Source organism: Salvelinus fontinalis, chromosome 6, assembly GCF_029448725.1.
Source record: "Salvelinus fontinalis isolate EN_2023a chromosome 6, ASM2944872v1, whole genome shotgun sequence".
In the NCBI taxonomy this organism is placed as follows: Eukaryota; Metazoa; Chordata; class Actinopteri; order Salmoniformes; family Salmonidae; genus Salvelinus; species Salvelinus fontinalis.
The window spans coordinates 22078917-22102903 of NC_074670.1; the positions used below are offsets into that span (position 1 = coordinate 22078917).

General features: G+C 42.3%; 1 protein-coding gene across 1 annotated transcript; it reads left to right on the forward strand.

Moving 5' to 3' along the window:
• The first annotated feature begins 686 nt into the window (after nucleotides 1-686).
• Nucleotides 687-17259, forward strand: LOC129857338 (pituitary tumor-transforming gene 1 protein-interacting protein-like). The gene is made up of 7 exons (XM_055925487.1): nucleotides 687-971; nucleotides 1270-1316; nucleotides 2020-2128; nucleotides 4526-4634; nucleotides 5604-5669; nucleotides 10278-10324; nucleotides 15497-17259. Exons 1-7 carry the CDS (start codon nucleotides 857-859, stop codon nucleotides 15544-15546), a joined length of 543 nt encoding a protein of 180 aa, XP_055781462.1. The 5' UTR covers nucleotides 687-856; the 3' UTR covers nucleotides 15547-17259.
• The last annotated feature ends 6728 nt before the right edge of the window (nucleotides 17260-23987 follow it).

Below are 23987 nucleotides of genomic sequence, written 5' to 3' on the forward strand. Positions count from 1 at the left end.
AACATGTTATTACAAGGCAATTGATAGCTATTAGAAACCAATTCACTCTAGAATTAGGCCTGGTTTAAATTATCTAAAGCTTTTTGGCTCTACATATTAAAGCAATTATCTTTTGCCATTGTTGTTAGGGCGTCGACTTTGTAGGAATAATGAATGTGGCAGGTGCTAGTTTTGTTATCTCTACTGTAGCACAGATGAATGTGGCAGGTGCTAGTTTTGTTCTCTTTACTGTTGCACATATAACCCCAGAACCCTTGCTCTAGATAGCCAGGTGGGAGCTCCAAGGAGAGCCTTGCATCATTACCACCATGAGTTGGGATCGACAGTTAACCTGTCAATTCACCACTGTGGTGAGTGAATGCGTCAGTGGCCAGATGCAAAGTGGGAAAGTCACCCAGATTAGACTCGAATTAGATACATATGACCTTGATCTCGCTCAATTAAATTACATCCAAAAGGCTTTATTGGCATGGAGTCTAACCACAGAAGCATATTAAATCTGACGACGGAAATGAGATCTCAATGGGAAACTGTTTTGATAGTTACCCTGATAATTTATGACAATGGCAATTCGTATTTTTTTCCTCTGCAGGTACCATACTGATGGTGTTGTACCGCAACCTGGTGGATAATGTGAGCACTCTCGCTTGTACTGCGCCCTGCACTAGGTGTCAGTATGTGCTTTTTCGTCCTTTAATGGAAAGTATCTTCAACCTAGAAGGCACCAGGAAGTAACTCCGTCGTTTGTTTAGATTATTAGCTAGAACGCTCTTGGCAACTTCAGGAGTTACGTTTTTGCTTGCTTTAGAAAGTGAAAGGTGTAGCTAGATAGAGTAATTAAAAATAGCATCATAACATGATTAAAACAGAGAGAGGAATCATGAGCTCATTGCTTGTTGTTGTGGCTGTAACCTGTGTCCTCGTTAGCCGAGCAGAATGTCACACTAGTACTACGCCAACGCCATTGAATTGTAAGATACGATTCCTACATTTTTGGTTACGAAATGTATCAACAGCATTCAGTATTGTCATTGCTCGTTACATGTATTTGTTTGCATTATGTCGCTTCCAAGGTATCGATGGCTAGCTAGCTAACTATAACTGAAATGCGTCATCAGCTAACGTTAGCTTGCGAGGTTAGCAAAAATCATCAACTTTGAGTTGGTGTGACGTGCACAATTATAGACAGTATGGCGATTTAGCCTAGTTTTTAGCAGAGTTAAAGACTTACTAATTTCAAATAAGAACAGACATTTCCTTTCATTTCAGCTTGCAAAGCCTTCTCAACTTGTGACTCGTGCACTCAAAACCCAAAGGTAAGCAGAATATTATGCAACACTTCCTATTTGTAAAGCATTATAGTCTCTATATCCTTCGCTACTAAGTTAACGTTATCACTCGGTCTATGTTCAATAATATATATATATTTTTTGTTGTCAATTTGTACCATTTTGTACAAGGGTCACATCATTGCAAGTAATCTGTCTGAATCCATTTTAAGTTATTCAATGTAAATTAGAGCAGGGAACTAACTATACGATATTATCACGATACTTAGATGCCGATACGATATATATTATGATTCTCATTATTCCAAATGTATTGCGATTCGATCTTCCAAACATATTGTGCACCATATGTCTGCTGCACGGGGACGAGAACCATGAGAAAACAAGTTTTGAGCAGTTATGGAAATAAAAGTACTGTAAACAAATTGGCTACCATTTTAAAAACATTGAAAACAATATTTGAAGGAAAGATACTGGAGTTTTGTATAGGTACAGCCAACTAGCACAAAAGTAATATTGCGATATTGTCAAAACGATGCAATATGATATATCGTCAAAAAGAATAACTCTATGTAATGATCAATTCCCCACCCCCCATCACTAATAGAAATACATCAATTGATGGACACAGTCAAGGACATGGGTGAAGGCTGGGAATAGGTGATCCTGCACATATCAACTCTGAGAATTGAAGTAATAGGCTAATGATGAGTGCCTTGTCTTTTCTCAGTGCCTGTGGTGCATGACCAACGACACGTGCACAGACTACCCAGTGAGCTACATTCTGCCTCCACCTGCAGTGTGTAAACTGTCACAGGCACGATGGGGAGTGTGTTGGGGTGAGTGAAATTAAGTTTTACTTGATGTGACCTCCCATTAGACCTCCTGATATGGGTGCAGGCTTTAATTCTAATCAACTTATTGTAGTGTTCGATTTAGACATGAGTTAGTGTAATCAAGTGTGTTACTACTTTGCTAGAACAAAAGCCTGCCCTGTACCCACATCATCCCATGGTGGACCACATGCTTAGTTGGGTGTCTGTTAAGGTCAATATAGCAACAGTCAGATTAATACAGAATAGTACATCTGATTGTGGTTGGTGGAGCCTAAATTCTTCGGGGCATGAATTCTACAAGGTGTGGTGTTAAAACGTTGCTCAATTGGTATCACAGGACTTAACGTGTGCCAGGAAAACCTTCCCCACACCATTACACCACCAGCAGCCTATACCGTTGACACCAAGCAGGAGGAGGTCATGTACTGCTCGTGTTCCCACTGGAGCCGCTTCTTCTTGTTTTTAGCTGATAGGAGTGGAACCAGGTGTGGTCGTCTGCTGCAATAGCCAATCTGTGACAAGGACCGAAGAGTTCTGCACACCACTTTTGAACTGTGCCGTTATTTGCCTGTTTGTGGCCTGCCTGTTAGCTTGTACATTTCTTGCCATTCTCCTTTGACCTCGCTCATCAACGAGCTGTTTTCACCCACAGGACTGCCGCTGACTGGATGTTTTTTGTTTGTCGCCCCATTCCTAGACACTACTGTGCCTGTAAAGTCCAGGAGGCTGGGCAGTTTCTGAGATACTGGAAAAGGGTGCGCTTGGCACCGAGGATCATACCAAGCTCAAAGTCGCTTAGGTCACTCGTTTTGCCCATTCTAACGTTCAAACAATAGCGGAATGCGTCTGCTTGCATTATATAGTAAGCCACGGCCACGTATCTCACTGTCTATAGGAGCTAATCATTTTCGTGAACTGGGTAGTGTTCCTAATAAAAAGGCCACTGAGAAGGTATTCACGCCCCTTGACTTTTTCTACATTTGGTTGTTTGTTAAAGGCAGAGATTTTGTCACTGGCCTACACACAATACTCCGTAATGTCAGTGTAATTGTGGTGTTTAACATGTTTTTTGAATGACCACCTCATCTCGGTACCCCACTCATACAATTATCTGTATGGTCTCTCAGTCGAGCAGTGAATTTCAAACACAGATTCAACCACAAAAACCAGGGAGGTTTTCCAGTGCCTCGCAAAGAAGGGCACCTATTGGTAGATGGGTAAAAAAAATAAAAAGCAGACATTGAATATCCCTTTGAACATGTTGAAGTTATTAATTACACTTTGGGTGGTATATCAATATACCCAATCACTACAAAGATACGGGCATTATTTTTAACTCAGTTGCCAGAGAGGAAGGAAACTGCTGAGGGACTTTAAAACAGTTAGTTTAATGCCTGTGTCTCGGTCCCAGCTTTGATGCACCTGTACTGTCTCCGCCTTCTAGATGGTAGCACGGTGAACAGCCCGTGGCTCATTCAGGCCTAGTAGATGTCAGTCAGCTTGCCCCCTCTGGCTGTTCTGTGTTGATTAAAGAGCCCCCCCACTGACTGATCCACACTCACACACTGGGGCTGCATGCTGAAGCTGCTTGCAGGGGCTCTGATCACAGGCCTCTGGGCCACAGATGACAACAGCATGCAGTATCTGGCTGGTTTCTGAGCACAACCATGGGGTTAGATACCAGGGCTAGATAATAAGGAATAACACACATTCCACAGTGTTGTTATGATCATTTTAATAAATTAAAAATTAAAAAATCTCCCTGACACACATATTGGCATATTTAATTAAGAATACAATGTTTTATGACATGAGAATCTGGAAACACCCATCTTTGTCCAAACTAGTTACTAGTCAGTTTAAATCCTTCTCAACTTGTGACTCATGCATTCAAAACCCAAAGGTAAGAAGAATATTATGCAACAATTCTTGACCAACATTTATTTTGTCCAAACTAAATCTAGGAAGTACAAAAATCTTGACATAAAACCCCACTTGTAATTTCAAAAACACACCAGCAGGTGGCAGTAATGTCTAACAAATGTGCATTGTTGAATAGTGATCTGAGTGTCAAGCTGAGCTTTTCATATCACTTAATCACAGGCTGGTACTGCTCAGTCTAATTAAATAATACTGCATATCTGACCTCCTCTACCAATCAACATCAGTGCAGTCTGTGCATCCCTCATTTGAATCTGTTTGATTACTCATGGGTTTATTAGTCATATACCTACATTAGGATAGAATAAATGCATAATCACATGAATAATGAAATGTTCTCTTCATTCTTGATAAAGGACAGTGTTGTGAACGTGCATGAAATTCACTTAAAAATCGAATAAACTTGAAGCATGTTGTTATTTGTTCATATCTTGACCTTTGACCTGTTCTCTTTTCCAGTGAACTTCGAGGCTCTGATCATCGCCATGGCAGTGTTAGGCGGGACCATCATCATCAGCATTGCAGTCTGTTGCTGCTGCTGCTGTTGCTGCAAGAAACGTCAATCAGGGTAATACAGGAAGTGATGTCACAGAATTTCCCTGTCTCACCTAATATTAAGGGATACTTGCAAAGAATGGCAAGGGCTTTATCAGTCAGTCTTGATCATTATCCTGGGAAAACCTCCACTCTAACCATATCAGACTCCTCATAAATGTGCTGAAATTACTCATATCCTTTGTTACATCCAACATGAAATTATTCAAAATGCTAATCTCTATTCATGTGCACCATCCATGTACAGTGATTAAAACCGGTATGTACAGTCCTGAATGGTGATCCTGTCCTGCTTGTTATGTGATTCTAGGAGGGAGGAAGAAGAAACTGTCACTACATAGTGGAATGTTTTAAAACGGCATGTCAATCAAGTGCTTGCTGGCCTGACACCCTGATTGGCAGCCATTTTAAATGCAGCCACTCTGTGCAGCTCAATCATCTGTCCTAACTAAACATGAAGGCCGTGAAGATGAAAAAACATGTCTGTCCGAAATGAAATTCTACAGACACGCTCACACAGTTCATATTTCTCACCTCCCAATCATTGGAATGCCTCTGCATATATTGGCAAAATGATTTGTTCCATTTTAAGATTACATCCAATTAACAAAGATGACACCTCTCTCGTTTCCCCAGCAGAACCTCTCACCTGTCAGAACCTCTCCCCTTTCCAAGCTTACACAACAGCAGCCTCACTTTTTGCATTAAACACAAGCAGCAGAATAACAGGATACCGGATTACTTCTTGTTGGCAGCATCTATGCAACGTGAAGAGCAACAGCCGTTCTATACAACAGATCTCGCAGTGTTATTGTTGACAAGGAATACTATCCAAGTCTCATTTCCACTTGGAGACAAAGTATATCATATACTGTACAAGGAAAGTGTGTTCTCAGACCAATCTGTGCTAGTGTGTCTCTGTCTGTAAACTGTGATGTTTCAAGGTGATTGTAACGCTGCCTGTGTCTTTGTGTCTCACCAGGCCAGACAGAGATGAGGAGAGGTTTGCCAGGAGGAAAGAGGAGATCAGACAGCGTGCTGATGAACGGTAAGGATTCCTTAGTTATCGCACCCTCTGCTTCACACTAGCTTTCAACCCACTACTAAAAGATGCCCCATTTTATCAACACAATGATTTGTGTGAGCCCACACTGTTAGTTGCTTAGATTTTTGGGGAGGTGCTTGTATCCGTTTCAATGATCGAAAGCGCTTCCCACAGCTACCTAGTCAGATTCAGAGTGTTCTACTCTGTTGCTGGTGATCATCTATAGAGACGTTCTCTGTCAGGGTTGGGGATTTGAACAGTTGGTGAGTTGTGCCTGCGGCTCTTCAAGCAGAACCGTCCCCAGGAGAAGTGTGTGTGTGTGTGTGTGTGTGTGTGTGTGTGTGTGTGTGTGTGTGTGTGTGTGTGTGTGTGTGTGTGTGTGTGTGTGTGTGTGTGTGTGTGTGTGTGTGTGTGTGTGTGTCCAAACGCCAACCGAGAGGATTGTAATCACTGACTCCAGCTCTGAGTCCTTAGCAGCTGATAATGAGGTCATAAGTGTGTGGTGAGTATAGAACATGCTACTACATCTTGTAGTGGTAGTAATGGGATTCTGAGCCACACTTCCTCCTACACTGAATCACGGTGTACTAAAGCTGGTCTGGAAACCCTCCCTTTACATAAATGTTTCAGCCTTTCAATTGTTTCCCGCCTGTCGTCCACCGAGGATAGCCTGATGTATTGTTTAACGTGGTGAGCAGTCAGTCTTGCAGAAAGACTGTCGGTAACAGTAAGTTTATCATGTGGTGTACTGGGGAGTCTAGGCTCACAGTGTGTTTCTGAATTAAATCAGCCTCTGTGAACCGTTCTTCCATCAAGCCAGGGAATGTAGAGTAGACTCACTCAGTCAGTTCCTGATGTAGATCAAACCACTATAGTCTGTGTTAGTGTACTGACCTACATAGACAGTGTTGGTGTTCTGATGGGAACAGAGAGGACCCAGGCCTGTTTTATGCACCATGGGAGAGTAGGGAGCCTCTAGAGAGATTACAGCACGTCCCCAGAGTCTGCAGATGGAGAGGTTAGGGCACAGCTAAGAGCTCTGAGCCCTTTGTCATCTGAGCCACAGATGGGGAACGTTCTACAGAACAACTAAACAGACATAAGTTACCACATCACATTCCCACCATCCAAACTCCACCGACTTTTACTGTATCTCTATGTTGGTGAATGTCCCATTGAAATAACACAGGGTTTAGGTAAAGTTTATCAAACCAAGGGGTTTAGGGAGGTCTAAGACAGCGTTAGAGAGAGTTTAGAAAGACAGAGTGCACTTGAGTCTTTGAGATTGTATTCAACCCTCTCGCTCTTATTCATTTTCTTCCGGTTGCTCACCCTCCCTCCTCCCCTCCTACTTGTTGCCTTCGTGCATGGTTATGTGGGAGTCAGTCAGCTGAGAGGGAGGGAGGTGGGGGAGACAGATGGTGGTCAAGACAGCCTCTGCTCCTCTCTGCTCCCTGTGTTGTCAGCCTGCCTGTCTCTGCTGATTGCTGCTCCCAAGATCACTACCTGGCATTAAAGAGCCCAGACTGATTTACACTGTCTGTCTTTGTATGGGACTGCCACTGGGGACCCAGTGAATTTACGTCCCTGGAGGGGCCAACAAAACAAGCACAACCACCTCCCCTCCCTGCCTCCTTTGTGTCCCCCATAAAGTTAGAGCGATGGGTGGATGGCAGGCTCCTCAGCCTGCCCTGTGCTCGTATTTCACCTACTGCTGGCCATGCCGGTGTAAAACACAGCGTGTTGTTGTTTACGAGCCTCTATCAGGGGCCATGGGGAGGTAAACAATGACACTAAAGCTGCCTTAAATTATGTCAGATGTCTAAAGGCTTAATGCTGCCACTTTAAGGCATGGCAGCTTCGTTCAGCAAGATGGAGGGTGGAGTCAACGTTTTGTTTGTAGAGGACAGATATAGATGCCACTTTTGTTATTGATTGCTTTTGACAACCATATTTGATATCTCCGCTACTGCAGTCCGTAAGTTGACTTGAAAAGGTATTTGCAGCTTGGGCAAAGTTTTTCCATTAAGCGGGGCTCCTCTGAGGAGGCTGGGGAGTACGGTGCAGGAACTGTGAAGTGTCACCGGTGAGAAAGCTGAGGTGCTAAAAGCGGCAGTGTGAAACAACATGTAACAAGTTTAGCAGAAACACCCACTGACTGAGTACGTTTACATGCACAATAATAATTGGATATTAAAGTGATTATGGCAGTAGGCCAAGTATGGCAATAGTCATGTAAACACCTTAGTCTGCTTAGCTTAATCAGCATACGGTTTAAATCAAAGTAAGCATACGCAGATTATAACACCTGGTTTTCAGAGCAATCTGGAATTATTAGGACATGTAAACAGTTTCATCCGTGTTCCAGCGGTGTAATTGATCTGCACATTTTCCAGCACAAGCCTCCCTCTTATGCACGAGTGAAGTGAGTTTGGAAAAACTGAAAGTATGCATCTTAAAATTATTTTCACATACAAACTTTATATGTCCTAACTCAGAATCAAATAGGCTTCGAAAAAATAACATGGTCGCTGTGGTAGAATTCTTTTTGGGATTGGCTATTTTCTGCATTTATCAAAAGTCCCGTTCAGACGTGTCCATGTAAACAGGATTATTTGAGAAATCGTTCTTCTTGCAAAACATGTCAACGTTTTAAACAAACTATTATATTAATCTGACTATCCACAATAATTGTGTAATTGTGTGCATGTAACAGTGCTCACTGACTGGTGGTTTATAAAGTATGAGGCTTGTATTCACAATCTCCTTCATTACCCAGAAGTACTGACTGAAGACGTTATAAATCCTACATTACCCAGAAGTATTGACTGAGAAGATGTTATAAATCCTACATTACCCAGAAGTATTGACTGAGAAGACGTTATAAATCCTACATTACCCAGAAGTACTGACTGAGAAGACGTTATAAATCCTACATTACCCAGAAGTATTGACTGAGAAGACGTTATAAATCCTACATTACCCAGAAGTATTGACTGAGAAGACGTTATAAATCCTACATTACCCAGAAGTACTGACTGAGAAGACGTTATAAATCCTACATTACCCAGAAGTACTGACTGAGAAGACTTTATAAATCCTACATTACCCAGAAGTATTGACTGAGAAGACGTTATAAATCCTACATTACCCAGAAGTACTGACTGAGAAGACGTTATAAATCCTACATTACCCAGAAGTACTGACTGAGAAGACGTTATAAATCCTACATTACCCAGAAGTACTGACTGAGAAGACGTTATAAATCCTACATCACCCAGAAGTATTGACTGAGAAGACGTTATAAATCCTACATTACCCAGAAGTACTGACTGAAGACTTTATAAATCCTACATTACCCAGAAGTACTGACTGAGAAGACGTTATAAATCCTACATTACCCAGAAGTACTGACTGAGAAGACGTTATAAATCCTACATTACCCAGAAGTATTGACTGAGAAGACGTTATAAATCCTACATTACCCAGAAGTATTGACTGAGAAGACGTTATAAATCCTACATTACCCAGAAGTATTGACTGAGAAGACGTTATAAATCCTACATTACCCAGAAGTATTGACTGAGAAGACGTTATAAATCCTACATTACCCAGAAGTATTGACTGAGAAGACTTTATAAATCCTACATTACCCAGAAGTATTGACTGAGAAGACGTTATAAATCCTACATTACCCAGAAGTACTGACTGAGAAGACGTTATAAATCCTACATTACCCAGAAGTACTGACTGAGAAGACGTTATAAATCCTACATTACCCAGAAGTACTGACTGAGAAGACGTTATAAATCCAACATTACCCAGAAGTACTGACTGAGAAGACGTTATAAATCCTACATTACCCAGAAGTACTGACTGAGAAGACGTTATAAATCCTACATTACCCAGAAGTATTGACTGAGAAGACGTTATAAATCCTACATTACCCAGAAGTACTGACTGAAGACTTTATAAATCCTACATTACCCAGAAGTACTGACTGAGAAGACGTTATAAATCCTACATTACCCAGAAGTACTGACTGAGAAGACGTTATAAATCCTACATTACCCAGAAGTACTGACTGAGAAGACGTTATAAATCCTACATTACCCAGAAGTACTGACTGAGAAGACTTTATAAATCCTACATTACCCAGAAGTACTGACTGAGAAGACTTTATAAATCCTACATTACCCAGAAGTACTGACTGAGAAGACTTTATAAATCCTACATTACCCAGAAGTACTGACTGAGAAGACTTTATAAATCCTACATTACCCAGAAGTACTGACTGAGAAGACGTTATAAATCCTACATTACCCAGAAGTATTGACTGAGAAGACTTTATAAATCCTACATTACCCAGAAGTACTGACTGAGAAGACTTTATAAATCCTACATTACCCAGAAGTACTGACTGAGAAGACTTTATAAATCCTACATTACCCAGAAGTACTGACTGAGAAGACGTTATAAATCCTTCATTTCCTAATGTTCATTATCCTGCGCTGTGTTCTTCTGTTAGCGGGTTATTACATGTTCCAGTGTTGCTTGTTGTCATGTTACTGTGTGATAGAACATGACTAGCATTGTCCTCTACTCTGACAGGAAGGTGGAGAGGAAGGTGAGGCATGATGACATCCGCAAGAAGTATGGTACGTATCTCCCTCTCTACATGTATAGAAGTTAAATATCATTAATTTAGCTATTTTATTAGGATCCACATTAACTGTTGCATAACACAAAACATGAAACGTGATGCAGAACAGCTCAAGGAGAGAACTACATAAATTTATACAACGGTATGTCTCAACTTTTTACTCGCAACTTATCTTCTATCTAATATGAACCAAGGACTCCCTCTCACCTCTTATGCAATTAGACCCAAGATACACTTCCTTATATAATCTGACCCAATGACCTTGCTCTTCCTCACCTGATATGAAAGTCTTCTGAGACTGTACATTTACAAGCCTCTTACTGTTCTGTGACCTGATGTACTTTACATGGGTGTAATGGGATGAGCATTCAGCATTCATTGTCCTCGATCCATAGGGCCGTCCATTTCCATATTTTCTAGGGTGTTGCTTATTGAATTTCCATCCTCGGTCACATTAATGCATTATTCAGCGTAGTGAACGTGTCCCAAAGCAAGACAACGCAGCCCACATATTGGTTCCTCTACCTCAAGTCTCTCGAAATCAATTCTAACACGATGCGTCACACTTTGGATGTCAGATACTGGGCATCTCATTACCGTCTGCATGTTAGTACAGGTCAGCACAACACACACAGTTCCCCATGTTGAAACATTGATACAGAAACACAGGCCAACTCGGTTTCAGGTCATGTCTTGATTCTGAATACTGTAACAACCCGTAAGGCTCGGTTAGCTGGTTTATTCAGTATGCCAGACAGTGTAGGAGAGTGGGGGGAGCACAGAGGTGAGGTGACTAGGAATGAGCAGCTGTCTGTAGGGCAGAGGGCTCCCTGGGGTGAATAGGAAGGATGGGAGATATGAGCACTGCAGTCAGTCCCAGGGTTGACCGAAATGCAGGTGGGATTTCCGGACTTCCTGCTTATTCCCTCCTTATTCCAGGAATTATCCAACTGACGTTTTTGGAAAACCTAGGATTTTTGGGAAAGTCACCGGCATTTTTCAGTCCTTAGTCAGTCTATAGGAATTATGGGTGTTATGATACAAGCAGGGCAGAGTGTCTCTGGGGTCTGATACTGTGACCTCTGCTCTATGCTAGGCCTCTGACCCTGGGACTGAAGAGAGGGGGGTTGTATGAAGACATCTGCTTCTGGTTAAGTGTGAGATGGGGGTAGCATAACTCTAAAGCTCTCTGAAAAGTGACTATTCCTAGTGAATATTTCTCTGTTATTGATGTGTTGTCAAGTTTGATATCTTTCCATACATTGCCTTCACGTTCTCGAGGTGTGTGTATGTGTTAATGTCTCGGTTGCAGTTCCACATCAATTGTGAATTTCTTTATGGACAACATGACAGAGTGATGGATGGTGGTCTCCTTCACATGCCCCCTGCTTACTGAAGTCTATGTACATTAGGGACCGCTTGGCATTTGTCTGCTACTCAAACAAGCTGTGTGTGTGTGTGTGTGTGTGTGTGTGTGTGCGCCTTTCACTCAGTCAATCCTCAGAGATCAAACAACACCTAGTGACCTGCACCACATTCCCATCATCTTGGCAGCCTCTGTACAACCCCCCACTTGGCAGCCTCTGTACAACCCCACTTGGCAGCCTCTGTACAACCCCCTTAGCAGCCTCTGTACAACCCCTTAGCAGCCTCTGTACAACCCCACTTAGCAGCATCTGTACAACCCTACTTGGCAGCATCTGTACAACCCTACTTGGCAGCCTCTGTACAACCCCCCACTTGGCAGCCTCTGTACAACCCCCCACTTGGCAGCCTCTGTACAACCCCACTTGGCAGCCTCTGTACAACCCCCCACTTGGCAGCCTCTGTACAACCCCACTTGGCAGCCTCTGTACAACCCCACTTGGCAGCCTCTGTACAATCCCCTTAGCAGCCTCTGTACAATCCCCTTAGCAGCCTCTGTACAATCCCCTTAGCAGCCTCTGTACAACCCCACTTGGCAGCCTCTGTACAACCCCACTTGGCAGCCTCTGTACAATCCCCCACTTGGCAGCCTCTGTACAATCCCCCCCTTGGCAGCCTCTGTACAATCCCCCCCTTGGCAGCCTCTGTACAATCCCCCCCTTGGCAGCCTCTGTACAATCCCCCCCTTGGTAGCCTCTGTACAATCCCCCCCTTGGTAGCCTCTGTACAATCCCCCCCTTGGCAGCCTCTGTACAATCCCCCCCTTGGCAGCCTCTGTACAATCCCCCCCCTTGGCAGCCTCTGTACAATCCCCCCCTTGGCAGCCTCTGTACAATCCCCCCCTTGGCAGCCTCTGTACAATCCCCCCCTTGGCAGCCTCTGTACAATCCCCCCCTTGGCAGCCTCTGTACAATCCCCCCCTTGGCAGCCTCTGTACAATCCCCCCCGTGGCAGCCTCTGTACAATCCCCCCCTTGGCAGCCTCTGTACAATCCCCCCCTTGGCAGCCTCTGTACAATACCCCCCTTGGCAGCCTCTGTACAATCCCCCCCTTGGCAGCCTCTGTACAATTCCCCCCTTGGCAGCCTCTGTACAATTCCCCCCTTGGCAGCCTCTGTACAAACCCCACTTGGCATTCTCTGTACAAACCCCACTTGGCAGCCTCTGTACAACCCCTAGACAATGTAACTATATACAGTGGTCTCCAAAATGACTGGCACCCCTGACTGGCAATGCACAAACAATACTTCAAAAAAATGTAAACAATATAATTATGGAGGTAAACTCAAAATACCAACATGTGAAAAATACTGTACTTTATTAATGTTTCAATAGAACCCAACAAAATATTTGATTTAATTAAATATCAATGTCCTCCAACTCAAGGTTTCACAATTAATGGCACCCTTTAATATTATTGTAAATCTACCAAAATTAACATCTACCAAAATTAAACCAGGAATTAAATACCACTTATTTAAGTTTATCTAAGTGTTATTAGCGAACTATATTGATCCATTACATCACTTCCTTTTTCACTAGGGTATAAAAATGAGGTAACACACATCAATATCCCTTTGTCATCCAACACCATAAAGAAAAGAACTGGCAGTTCAGAAGGGACAGATGGTTGTAGACCTTCATAAATCTGGTAATGGCTACAAGAAGATCCACAAACGATTGAATATACCACGGAGCACTGTCAGGGCGATTATTAAAAAATTCAAAAGATATGGAACCGTTGAAAACCTCACGGGTAGAGAAAGCAAATGCATTTTGCCGCCTAGGATAGGGAGGAGGATCGTGGGAGAAGCAACAAAATCCCCAAGAATCACTGTGAAAGAATTGCAGGTCTTGGTGGCGTCTTGGGGTCACCAGGTTTCAAAAAGCACTAACAGACACCACCTCCACAACCACAGGCTCTTTGGAAGGGTTGCCAGAAGAAAGCCCTTAATGACCCCAAGACACAGACGCAAGCGCTTAGTTTGCCAAACGTCATTTAAATTATGATTGGAAGAAGGTGCTCTGGTCAGATGAGAACAGAATTAAACGTTTTGGTCAGATACAACGGCGGCATGTTTGGCGTCAAAACAGAGACGCATACAAGGAGAGGCACCTCATACCCACGGTGAAATATGGTGGTGGGTCAGTGATGTTTTAATTCCAGAGGTCCAGAGGCACTTGTTAAGATTGATAGCATAATGAATTCCACCAAGTACCAGGCAATTTTGGCTGACAATCTGGTTGCCTCTGCCAAGAAGGCTGGGACTTGACCGTATGTGGACTTTCCAACAAGACAATGACCCAAAACATACCTCAAGATCCACACAGATGGTTCTGTGACAACAAAATCAATGTTCTGCCATGGCCATCTCAGTTGCCGGACCTCAATCCAATCAAAAACCTGTGGACTGAGTTGAAGAAGGCAGTTGATAAGCGCAAACCCAAGAATGTGAAGGGTCTTGAAAGGATCTGCATAGAGGAATGGTCCAAAATCCTTCCAAATGTGTTCCTTAACCTTGTCAACATTACAGGAAAAGACCATGCTGTTATCCTTGCCAGAGGTGGTGCCACTAAGTACTAAATGAGGAGTGCCAATAATGATGAAACCTTGATTTTGGTGAAATGTATTTTGTATTTGTATTAATAAAGTACAGTATTTCTCACATGTTGGTATTTTGAGTTTATCTCTATAATTTTACAGTTTATATTTTTTTAAGTATTGTTTGTGCATTGCCAGTCACGGGTGCCAGTCATTTTGGAGCCCACTGTATAATACCATGATGAACATGAACCTTCTTATGATGGGAAAAATGGTAGCCATTTTGTCAGGGAGTTGATCAACCATGGTTTGCCAGTGCTGTGTTAAATTATTCAAATTCATTATTTTACACTATCTTATCTGCACTGTATGTTTGTTAGCTAGTTAGCCAGCCAGGCTGTTTTAGAGGAATGATTCCATTAGGGTTTTAACTTAACTACCAATTTGCCAACATTGCATTCAAACAATGCAGTCAATCCACTGCAATGCACTGGCTGCTATCAGTTGATGATAGGTCTTAGACAAGTTGTAAATGCAACAAGTACTGTATCATTAGGGTTCCCGAGTGGCGCAGCGGTCTAAGGCACTGCATCTCAGTGCAAGAGGCCCTGGTTCGAATCCAGGCTGTACCAAACCAAACAAATTCTGATTTACAATGACGGATTACCCCGGCCAAACCTGGACGACGCTGGTTTGGCCGGGGTAAGCCGTCATTGTAAATCAGAATTTGTTCTTAACTGACTTGCCTAGTTAAAAAAAAAAATACAAATATCATATAGTTTTCCAAGATAACAAAACATTTGACATTTATGGTCTGTTTGCATATATTTTAGAGGCTATTTAAACATAACATTTGTATAAATCCCAATATAAACTGTATTTATAATTATGACAGTATTTTAGGGAGACAATTCTATAACACAATTTCTGATATCACATATCAGGATTATGCCTCTACTGCCATTCATTCCAATTAGACTCGTTTGGATTTTTCCCTGACCAATATAAGGTTGCCATTTTGACCACATTCTGTAACTTTGAGGGTTAATGTTTCTAGTAATGTAATAGGATCTCTATGCTCTAGACAACTTCTGTACAACCCCTACACAGCCCAGTCATAACGTAACAGCTTCTAATCACTGTTTTTCAATGTTCCCCATCTTTCCTTTTTATTTCTCTCTCTCTGTATTTGTTTTTACAGGTCTTGTCCCTGACTCTGACCACCCATACAGCAAGTTTGAAAATGAGTAAACCAGAAACCTGTGAGAGAGAGAAGAGTTGTTCAGATGGCCCGGCTCTACTCTGCTCCATCCTCTTTGGGCTGACTATCATCCTGTCCTGCTGACTGTTTTAGCTTAGAGAGCAGACACACACACACCTATATATCAAGACCGGTCTATCATCACGATTCATCTAAATCAAAACCTTTGCCTATAATTATTAAATACAGTTTTTATTCATTAATTTTAGATTCTGATTGAAAATTATTTACAGTTTGAGTGTTATGTTTTTCACACGATTAAGAAGTTTGAAGAAGTCTGTAATATTTAGTTTGCTGTTGGAGACATGGCACTGAGTGGAGCTTAACTTTCTGCACGTTGTCTTTGTATTTTTGTGAAATCTGATTTAAAGAGCCTTTGTTTTAAATTACTGTAATATCTGTGAGTACGTTTTCGCTTTGTATATATTTCATAAACCAAGATCCTAATTATGCTCAATCTGATACATTTCCTAATAAAATGTTTATTTCAAAGTAAAATGTTTAACATTTTAACGACTTAACAAGCCTTAGATCACCATGCGCAATGCCAAGCGTCGTCTGGAGTGGTGTAAAGCTCAGCGCCGTTGGACTCTAAAGCAGTGGAAACGTGTTGTCTGGAGTGATGAATCACTCTTCAGGATCTGGCAGTCCGGAAGGATGAATCTGGGTTTGGGGGATGCCAGGCGAACGCTACCTACATGAATGCTTAGTGACAACTATAAAGTTTGGTGTAGGAGGAATAATGATCTGGGCTGTTTTTCACAGTTCGGCCTAGGCCCCTTGGTTTCAGTGAAGGGAAATCTTAATGCTACAGCATACAATGACATTCTAGACGTTTCTGTGCTCCCAACTTTGTGGCAACAGTTTGGGGAAGGCCCTTTCCTGTTTCAGCATGACAATGCTCCCGTGCACAAAGCGAGGTCCATACAGAAATGGTTCATCAAGATTGGTGTGGAAGAACTTGATTGGCTTGCACAGAGTTCTGACATCAACCCCATCGAACACCTTTGGGATGAATTGGTACGCCGACTGCGAGCCAGGCCTAATTGCCCAACATTAGTGCTTGACCTCACTAATGCTCTTGTGGCTGAAAGGAAGCAAGTGCCTGACTTTACAAATGATCTTGTGGCTGAAGGGAAGCAAATCCCTGCAGAAATGTTCCAACATCTAGTGGAATGTCTTCCCAGAAGAGTGGAGGCTGTTATAGCAGCAAATGGGGGACCAACTCCATATTAATGCCCATGATTTTGGAAATAGATGTTTGACACACAGGTGCCCACATACTTATGTTCATGTAGTGAACCTCAGCCTCTCCACCCCTTCTTATTCATAACCACACCCGAATCTACCAGATGTCTGGATGGGGTTGCCAGTCCTTATAATGACAAATGTACTGCCCTGTATGGACATTCAACATCTTAATGGCAGCGCTACTATGGAAAGTTTGGTCATTAAAGGGGTACTTCAGAATTTAGGCAATGATGCCCTATATCTACTTCCGCGAGTCAGATGAGCTCGTAGATACAATTTTTATGTCTGTGTCCGGTATGAAGGAAGTCAGAGGTAGTTTAACAAGCATGCTAGCAGATACCCATAGACTTCCAGTCATTGCGCTAATGCTACACTGAACAAAAATAAAAATGTAACATGTAAAGTGTTGGTCCCATGTTTGATGAGCTGAAATAAAGATCCCATTAATGTTCCATATGCACAAAACGCGTATTTCTCTCTGTGCACAAATTTGGGCAGGTATATGCTACACACTCAAATTTGCATTTTATCGATGGCAATTTGAATGCAGAGATACCGTGATGAGATTCTGAGGCCCATTGTGTTGTGCCATTCATCCGCCGCCATAATCTCAAATATGAGAGTGTACACTTGGTTAGGCGAGTCTAAATGGAATCTAATTCTAATGCTAGTCGATGCTTTGTTGTTGCGACTTCTGCACGTGTGCACAGTCGGAATCTACAAGGACAGGCACAGCCTATTTAACATGCAAATCTCCTGAAAAGCTTATCTTCAGTTCCATCATTTGCAATGCAGACAACATCCAAACTGACAGCACAGCGACAGACAACACCCTTGACCAGATCAGACGTTTTTAAAAGGTGAAAATACTGAGCAGAAGTCAAATCAGGTGATTATGAAACACTTTAAGGTGGATACCTTACCACTCGGGAAGTGGTCCAAGGCAGATTAAAGGACATATCATATTCATCTGAGGCTCATCACTTTTATTGGTTTTATTGAACAGTTATAAAGAGGTTCTTGGGCAGACATCCTGTGCACCTGTTTATAGTGGAATCCTGTAATAGACTCATTGGTAGTCTCATATGGGTTACACGTTGAATAAGAATACCTCAAAGGATTTCCCTTTCACATGTACAGGGCCGACCCAGACAGGCCTGTAATAATTGATTTGGAATACATAGCATACTTTACAATGCCATCGTGCCAGTCTGTTTGTGCAGTAATGCATACTCCATGTCACTCAGTAACATGCCAAACATGACAATGACAACAGTGGAGTTGGCAAGAACACCAACAGATCTGGGAGCAGGCTATACTTTACAAGCATGTTGAATTGTATTGAAGAATTTCTCGTTGAAATCCATTGAGTCATAAAAACAACAAAAGCATGTAGGTGCTCAGATGTGGACAGGACAGTGGACACCCTGCCTTCCCTGGAGGAATGTATGTGTACATTAAAACAACATGGCCTTGACAAACCCCTCCACATTCCTAGCATGTTTCCCATGCTTTGTGTGATGTATTGTTGTCTCTGCCTTCTTGCCCTTTGTGCTGTTGTCTGTGCCCAATAATGTTTATACCATGTTTTATGCTGCTACCATGTGTTGCTATCATTATGTTGTTATGTTGCGTTGCTACCATGCTGTGTTGTAATGTGTTGCTGCCTTGCTATGTTGTTGTCTTAGGTCTCTCTTTATGTAGTGTTGTGTTCTCTCTCTTGTTGTGATGTGTGTTTTGTCCTATATTTATATTGTATTTATTTTTTACTTCTTAATCCAAAGCCCCCGTCCCCGCAGGAGAATTTGTTCTTAACTGACTTGCCTAGTTAAATAAAGGTAAAATAAAAAATGTAACGTACAATTGATCTAAAACAGTCTACAGGCTACATATGCACCACCAAGTCAGAACAGTACACTAAGTTATGAGGGGGAAAAGGACCACATTATTAGGGTGAGGCACATGTGCTTCTAACAGCTTAAAACAAAACATACACTTAATATTGCTTTCTTAGCTACAGTATACATATCTCTCTGGCATATGACATCATTGATGCAGCACCAAACAATACATTTTAGGACTTAACCTTGTTGTGCTGTGCTCACTGGAACAGGAAGGTGGCGCAGCGATCCTTCTTGTGGGCAAATCCTTTCATGAAACTTTGTTATCAAAATCTGACATTCTCTGGATTCATGGTGCTTTCAAGACAACTGGGTACTCTGAAAAAAACAAGTTTGAATCATGGCCTCCTTGATCTTTAGGTAGGAGCTCTAGAATGAGGCCCGAGTTCCTGACTTGAAATTCCGAGTTGGATTACCATTCAAAACGTATTTTCCCAGTCGGAGCTCATTTTTTGCCAAATTCCCAATTGTCTTGAACTCACGGAAGTCTGAAATTGACCAGTTCCAAGTTTCCAGTTGTTTTGAAAGCGGCAGAAGTCATGCTAGATTGACAGCATGGCCAATCTATTCAACCTTTTCTGGCCCATGGTGTTGCGTGAGAATGTTTATCCTTTTAAACTTGGAAAAGAGACACTAAACCCAGACTTGGACCACACACCCTCTCCACCGAATAGCAGGCAGGGGAATCAAAATAGTGATTGCTTTGTGATGCTTGCATTTAGCCACTGATTCCTTCCTAACCACTCGCAAAACAATTTGCGATTTCCAACTTGTTAAGTAATGTTTATGTCCAATGGCCGATGAGCACCATTGCGTTTTATCTATAATTTATCTTCATATGACAAGGCTTGAAAAGCATTTGCCAGTAAATTGTCACCGTGATTCAAGATGATGACTGCTTATCTAGCTTGCTAGCTAGGATTTTGAAAGTATGACGTTGACATGATCAGTCCAATCAAAGCTGCGGTAGATATAACGTGATTTGACGTTGTTTTATCTGTGGCCAATGACCTTGAGCGTTCTTGGATGGGCACTTCTAATGTAAATATATGGCTGCACCTAAGGGGGCTTGAACTGCCTAGCTCTCCCTCTAGATTCTGCAGTGACGTAGTGTCCCCATGAGTGACAAAACACTGAGCCAGAAAACTAGAAACTAGACATTATTAACGTCTAAGCTCTGTACTTTCCACTAGCTGCCCCTCCACCACAGAAAACACTGAGCTAGGCTGAATTACCTGCATTTTGGAGCTGCCTTACCCAGGAAAGCAAAAAAGAGACCATGTTTGTATGCGGCTTTATTAACTCAATATATATATTTTTAAATTGTTTCAAACTCATATGTGACACGTATTAATGCCAAAATAACATGCAAATATATATACATATTTACAGTACCTGTCAAAAGTTTGGACACTCATTCAAGGGTTTTTCTTTATTTTTACTATTTTCTACATTGTAGAATAATAGTGGATGTAGAAACTATGAAATAACACATATGGAATTATGTAGTAACCAAGAAAAGTGTTAAACAAATCAAAGTATATTTAAAATGTGAGATTCTTCAAAGTAGCCACCCTTTGCCTTGATGACAGCTTTGCACACTTGGCATTATCTCAACCAGCTTCATGAGGAATGCTTGAAGGAGATCCCACATATGCTGAGCACTTGTTGGCTGCTTTTCCTTCACTCTGCGGTCCAACTCATCCCAAACCATCTCAATTGGGTTGAGGTTGGGTGATTGTGGAGGCCAGGTCATCTGATGCAGCACTCCATCACTCTCTTTGGCTAAATAACCCTTACACAGCCTGGAGGTGTGTTTTGGGTCATTGTCCTGTTGAAAAATAAATGATAGTCCCACAAAGAGCAAACCAGATGGGATGGCGTATTGCTGCAGAATGCTGTGGTAGCCATGCTGGTTAAGTGTTCCTTGAATTCTAAATAAATCACTGACAGTGTCACTAGCAAGGCACCCCCACACCACCCCACCTCCTTCTCCATGCTTCACAGTGGGAACCACACATGCGGAGATCATCCGTTCACCTACTCTGCGTTTCACAAAGACATGGCGGTTGGAATAAAAAATCTCAAATTTGGACTCATCAGACCAAAGGACAGATTTCCACCGGTCTAATATCCATTGCTCGTGTTTCTTGGCCCAAGCAAGTCTCTTCTTCTTATTGGTGTCCTTTAATAGTGGTTTCTTTGCAGCAATTCGACCATGAAGGCCTGATTCATGTCTCTTCTGAACAGTTGATGTTGAGATGTGTCTTTTGCTTGAACTCTGTGAAGCATGTATTTGGGCTGCAATCTGAGGTGCAGTTAACTCTAATGAACTTATCCTCTGCAGCAGATGTAACTCTGGGTCTTCCTTTTCTCGTGAGAGCCAGTTTCATCATAGCGCTTGGTGGTTTTTGCAACTGCACTTGAAGAAACTTTCAAAGTACTTGAAATGTTCCGCATTGACTGACATTTATGTCTTAAAGTAATGGACTGTTGTTTCTCTTTGCTTATTTGAGCTGTTCTTGCCATAATATGGAGTTGGTCTTTTACCAAATAGGGCCGTCTTCTGTATACCACCCCTACCTTGTCACAACACAACTGATTGGCTCAAACGCATTAAGAAGGAAATAAATTCCACAAATTAACTTTTAAGAAGGCACACCTGTTAGTTGAAATGCATTCCAGGTGACTATCTCATGAAGCTGGTTGAGAGAATTCCAAGAGTGTGCAGAGCTGTCATCAAATCATAGGGTGGTTACTTTGAAGAATCTATAATCTAAAATATATTTTGATTTGTTTAACACTTGTTTGGTTACTACATGATTCCATATGTGGTATTTCATAGTTTTGATGTTTTCACTATTATTCTACAATGTAGATAATAGTAAAAAATTCAGAAAAACTCTTCAATGAGTAGGTGTGTCCAAGCTTTTGACTGGTACTGTATATACACTACTGTTCAAAAGTTTGGGGTCACTTAGAATGTCCTTGTTTTTTAAATAAATGCACATTTTTTGTCCATTAAATAGCATCAAATTGATCAGAAATACAGTGTAGACATTGTTAATGTTGTAAATGACTATTGTAGCTGGGAACGGCGGAATATCTACATAGGCGTACCAGAGGCCCATTATCAGCAGTGAAGAGGCGACTCCGGGATGCTGGCCTTCTAGGCAGAGTTCCTCTGTCCAGTGTCTGTGTTCTTTTGCCCATCTTAAACTTTTCTTTTTATTGGCCAGTCTGAGATATAGCTTTTTCTTTGCAACTCTGCCTAGATGACCAGCATCCCGGAGTCGCCTCTTCACTGTTGACGTTGAGACTGGTGTTTTGCGGGTAGTATTTAATGAAGCTGCCAGTTGAGGACTTGTGAGGCATCTGTTTCTCAAACTAGACACTCTAATGCACTTCTTGCTCAGTTGTGCACCGGGGCCTCCCACTCCTCTTTCTATTCTGGTTAGAGCCAGTTTGCACTGTTCTGTGAAGGGAGTAGTACACAGCGTTGTATGAGATCTTCAGTTTCTTGTCAATTTCTCGCATGGAATGGCCTTAATTTCTCAGAACAAGAATAGACTGTCGAGTTTCAGAAGAAAGTTATTTGTTTATGGCTATTTTGAGCCTGTAATCAAACCCACAAATGCTGATGCTAAAGATACTCAACAACTCTGGAGAAGGCCAGTTGTATTGCTTCTTTAATCAGAACAACAGTTTTCAGCTGTGCTAATGCCCCTACCTGGGCTCGAACCAGGGACCCTCTGCACACATCGACAACAGCCACCCTCGAAGCATCGTTACCCATCGCTCCACAAAAGCCGCGGCCCTTGCAGATCAAAGGGAACAACTACTTCAAGGTCTCAGAGCGAGGAACGTCACCAATTGAAACACTATTAGCTCGCACCCCGCTAACTAGCTAGACATTTCACATCGGTTACACTAACATAATTGCAAAATGGTTTTCTAATGATCAATTAGCCTTTTAAAATGATCAACTTGGATTAGCTAACACAACGTGCCATTGGAACACAGGAGTGATGGTTGCTGATAATGGGCCTCTGTACGCCTATGTAGATATTACATTTCCAGCTACAATAGTCATTTACAACATTAACAATATCTACACTGTATTTCTGATCAATTTGATGTTATTTTAATGGACAAACATATTGCTTTTCGTTCAAAAACAAGGATATTTCTAAGTGACCCCAGACTTTTAAACAGTAGTGTACATATATATGCCTTGCCTGGTTCACCAACTACTTTGCAGACAGAGTTCAGTGTGTCAAATCGGAGGGTACATGTTGTCCGGTCCTCTGGCAGTCTCTATGGGGGTACCACAGGGTTCAATTCTCAGGCCGACTCTTTTCTCTGTATACATCAATGATGTTGCTCTTGCTGCGGGCGATTCCCTGATCCACCTCTACGCAGACGACACCATTCTGTATACTTCCGGCCTTCCTTGGACACTGTGCTATCTAACCTCCAAACGAGCTTCAATGCCATACAACACTCCTTCCATGGCCTCCAACTGCTCTTAAACGCTAGTAAAACCAAATGCATGCTTTTCAACCGTTCGCTGCCTGCACCCGCACGCCCGACTAGCATCACCACCCTGGACGGTTCCGACCTAGAATATGTGGACATCTATAAGTACCTAGGTGTCTGGCTAGACTGCAAACTCTCCTTCCAGACTCATATCAAACATCTCCAATCCAAAATCAAATCTAGAGTCGGCTTTCTATTCCGCAACAAAGCCTCCTTCACTCACGCCGCCAAACTTACCCTAGTAAAACTGACTATCCTACTGATCCTCGACTTCGGCGATGTCATCTACAAAATAGCTTCCAATACTCTACTCAGCAAACTGGATGCAGTTTATCACAGTGCCATCCGTTTTGTTACTAAAGCACCTTATACGACCCACCACTGCGACCTGTATGCCCTAGTCGGCTGGCCCTCGCTACATGTTCGTCGTCAGACCCACTGGCTCCAGGTCATCTACAAGGCTATGCTAGGTAAAGTGCCGCCTTATCTCAGTTCACTGGTCACGATGGCTACACCCACCCGTAGCACGCGCTCCAGCAGGTGTATCTCACTGATCATCCCTAAAGCCAAAACCTCATTTGGACGCCTTTCCTTCCAGTTCTCTGCTGCCTGCGACTGGAACGAATTGCAAAAATCTCTGAAATTGGAGACTTTTATCTCCCTCAACAACTTTAAAAATCTGCTATCCGAGCAGCTAACCGATCGCTGCAGCTGTACATAGTAAACTACCCACCCAATTT

Bases quoted from the DNA above. Each gene is read 5' to 3' on its own strand.
- LOC129857338 (XM_055925487.1), top strand. From the start codon at position 857: ATGATTAAAACAGAGAGAGGAATCATGAGCTCATTGCTTGTTGTTGTG. The intron at 972-1,269 runs GTAAGATACGAT...CTTTCATTTCAG, and splicing joins TACGCCAACGCCATTGAATT to CTTGCAAAGCCTTCTCAACT. The intron at 10,325-15,496 runs GTACGTATCTCC...TTGTTTTTACAG, and splicing joins TGACATCCGCAAGAAGTATG to GTCTTGTCCCTGACTCTGAC.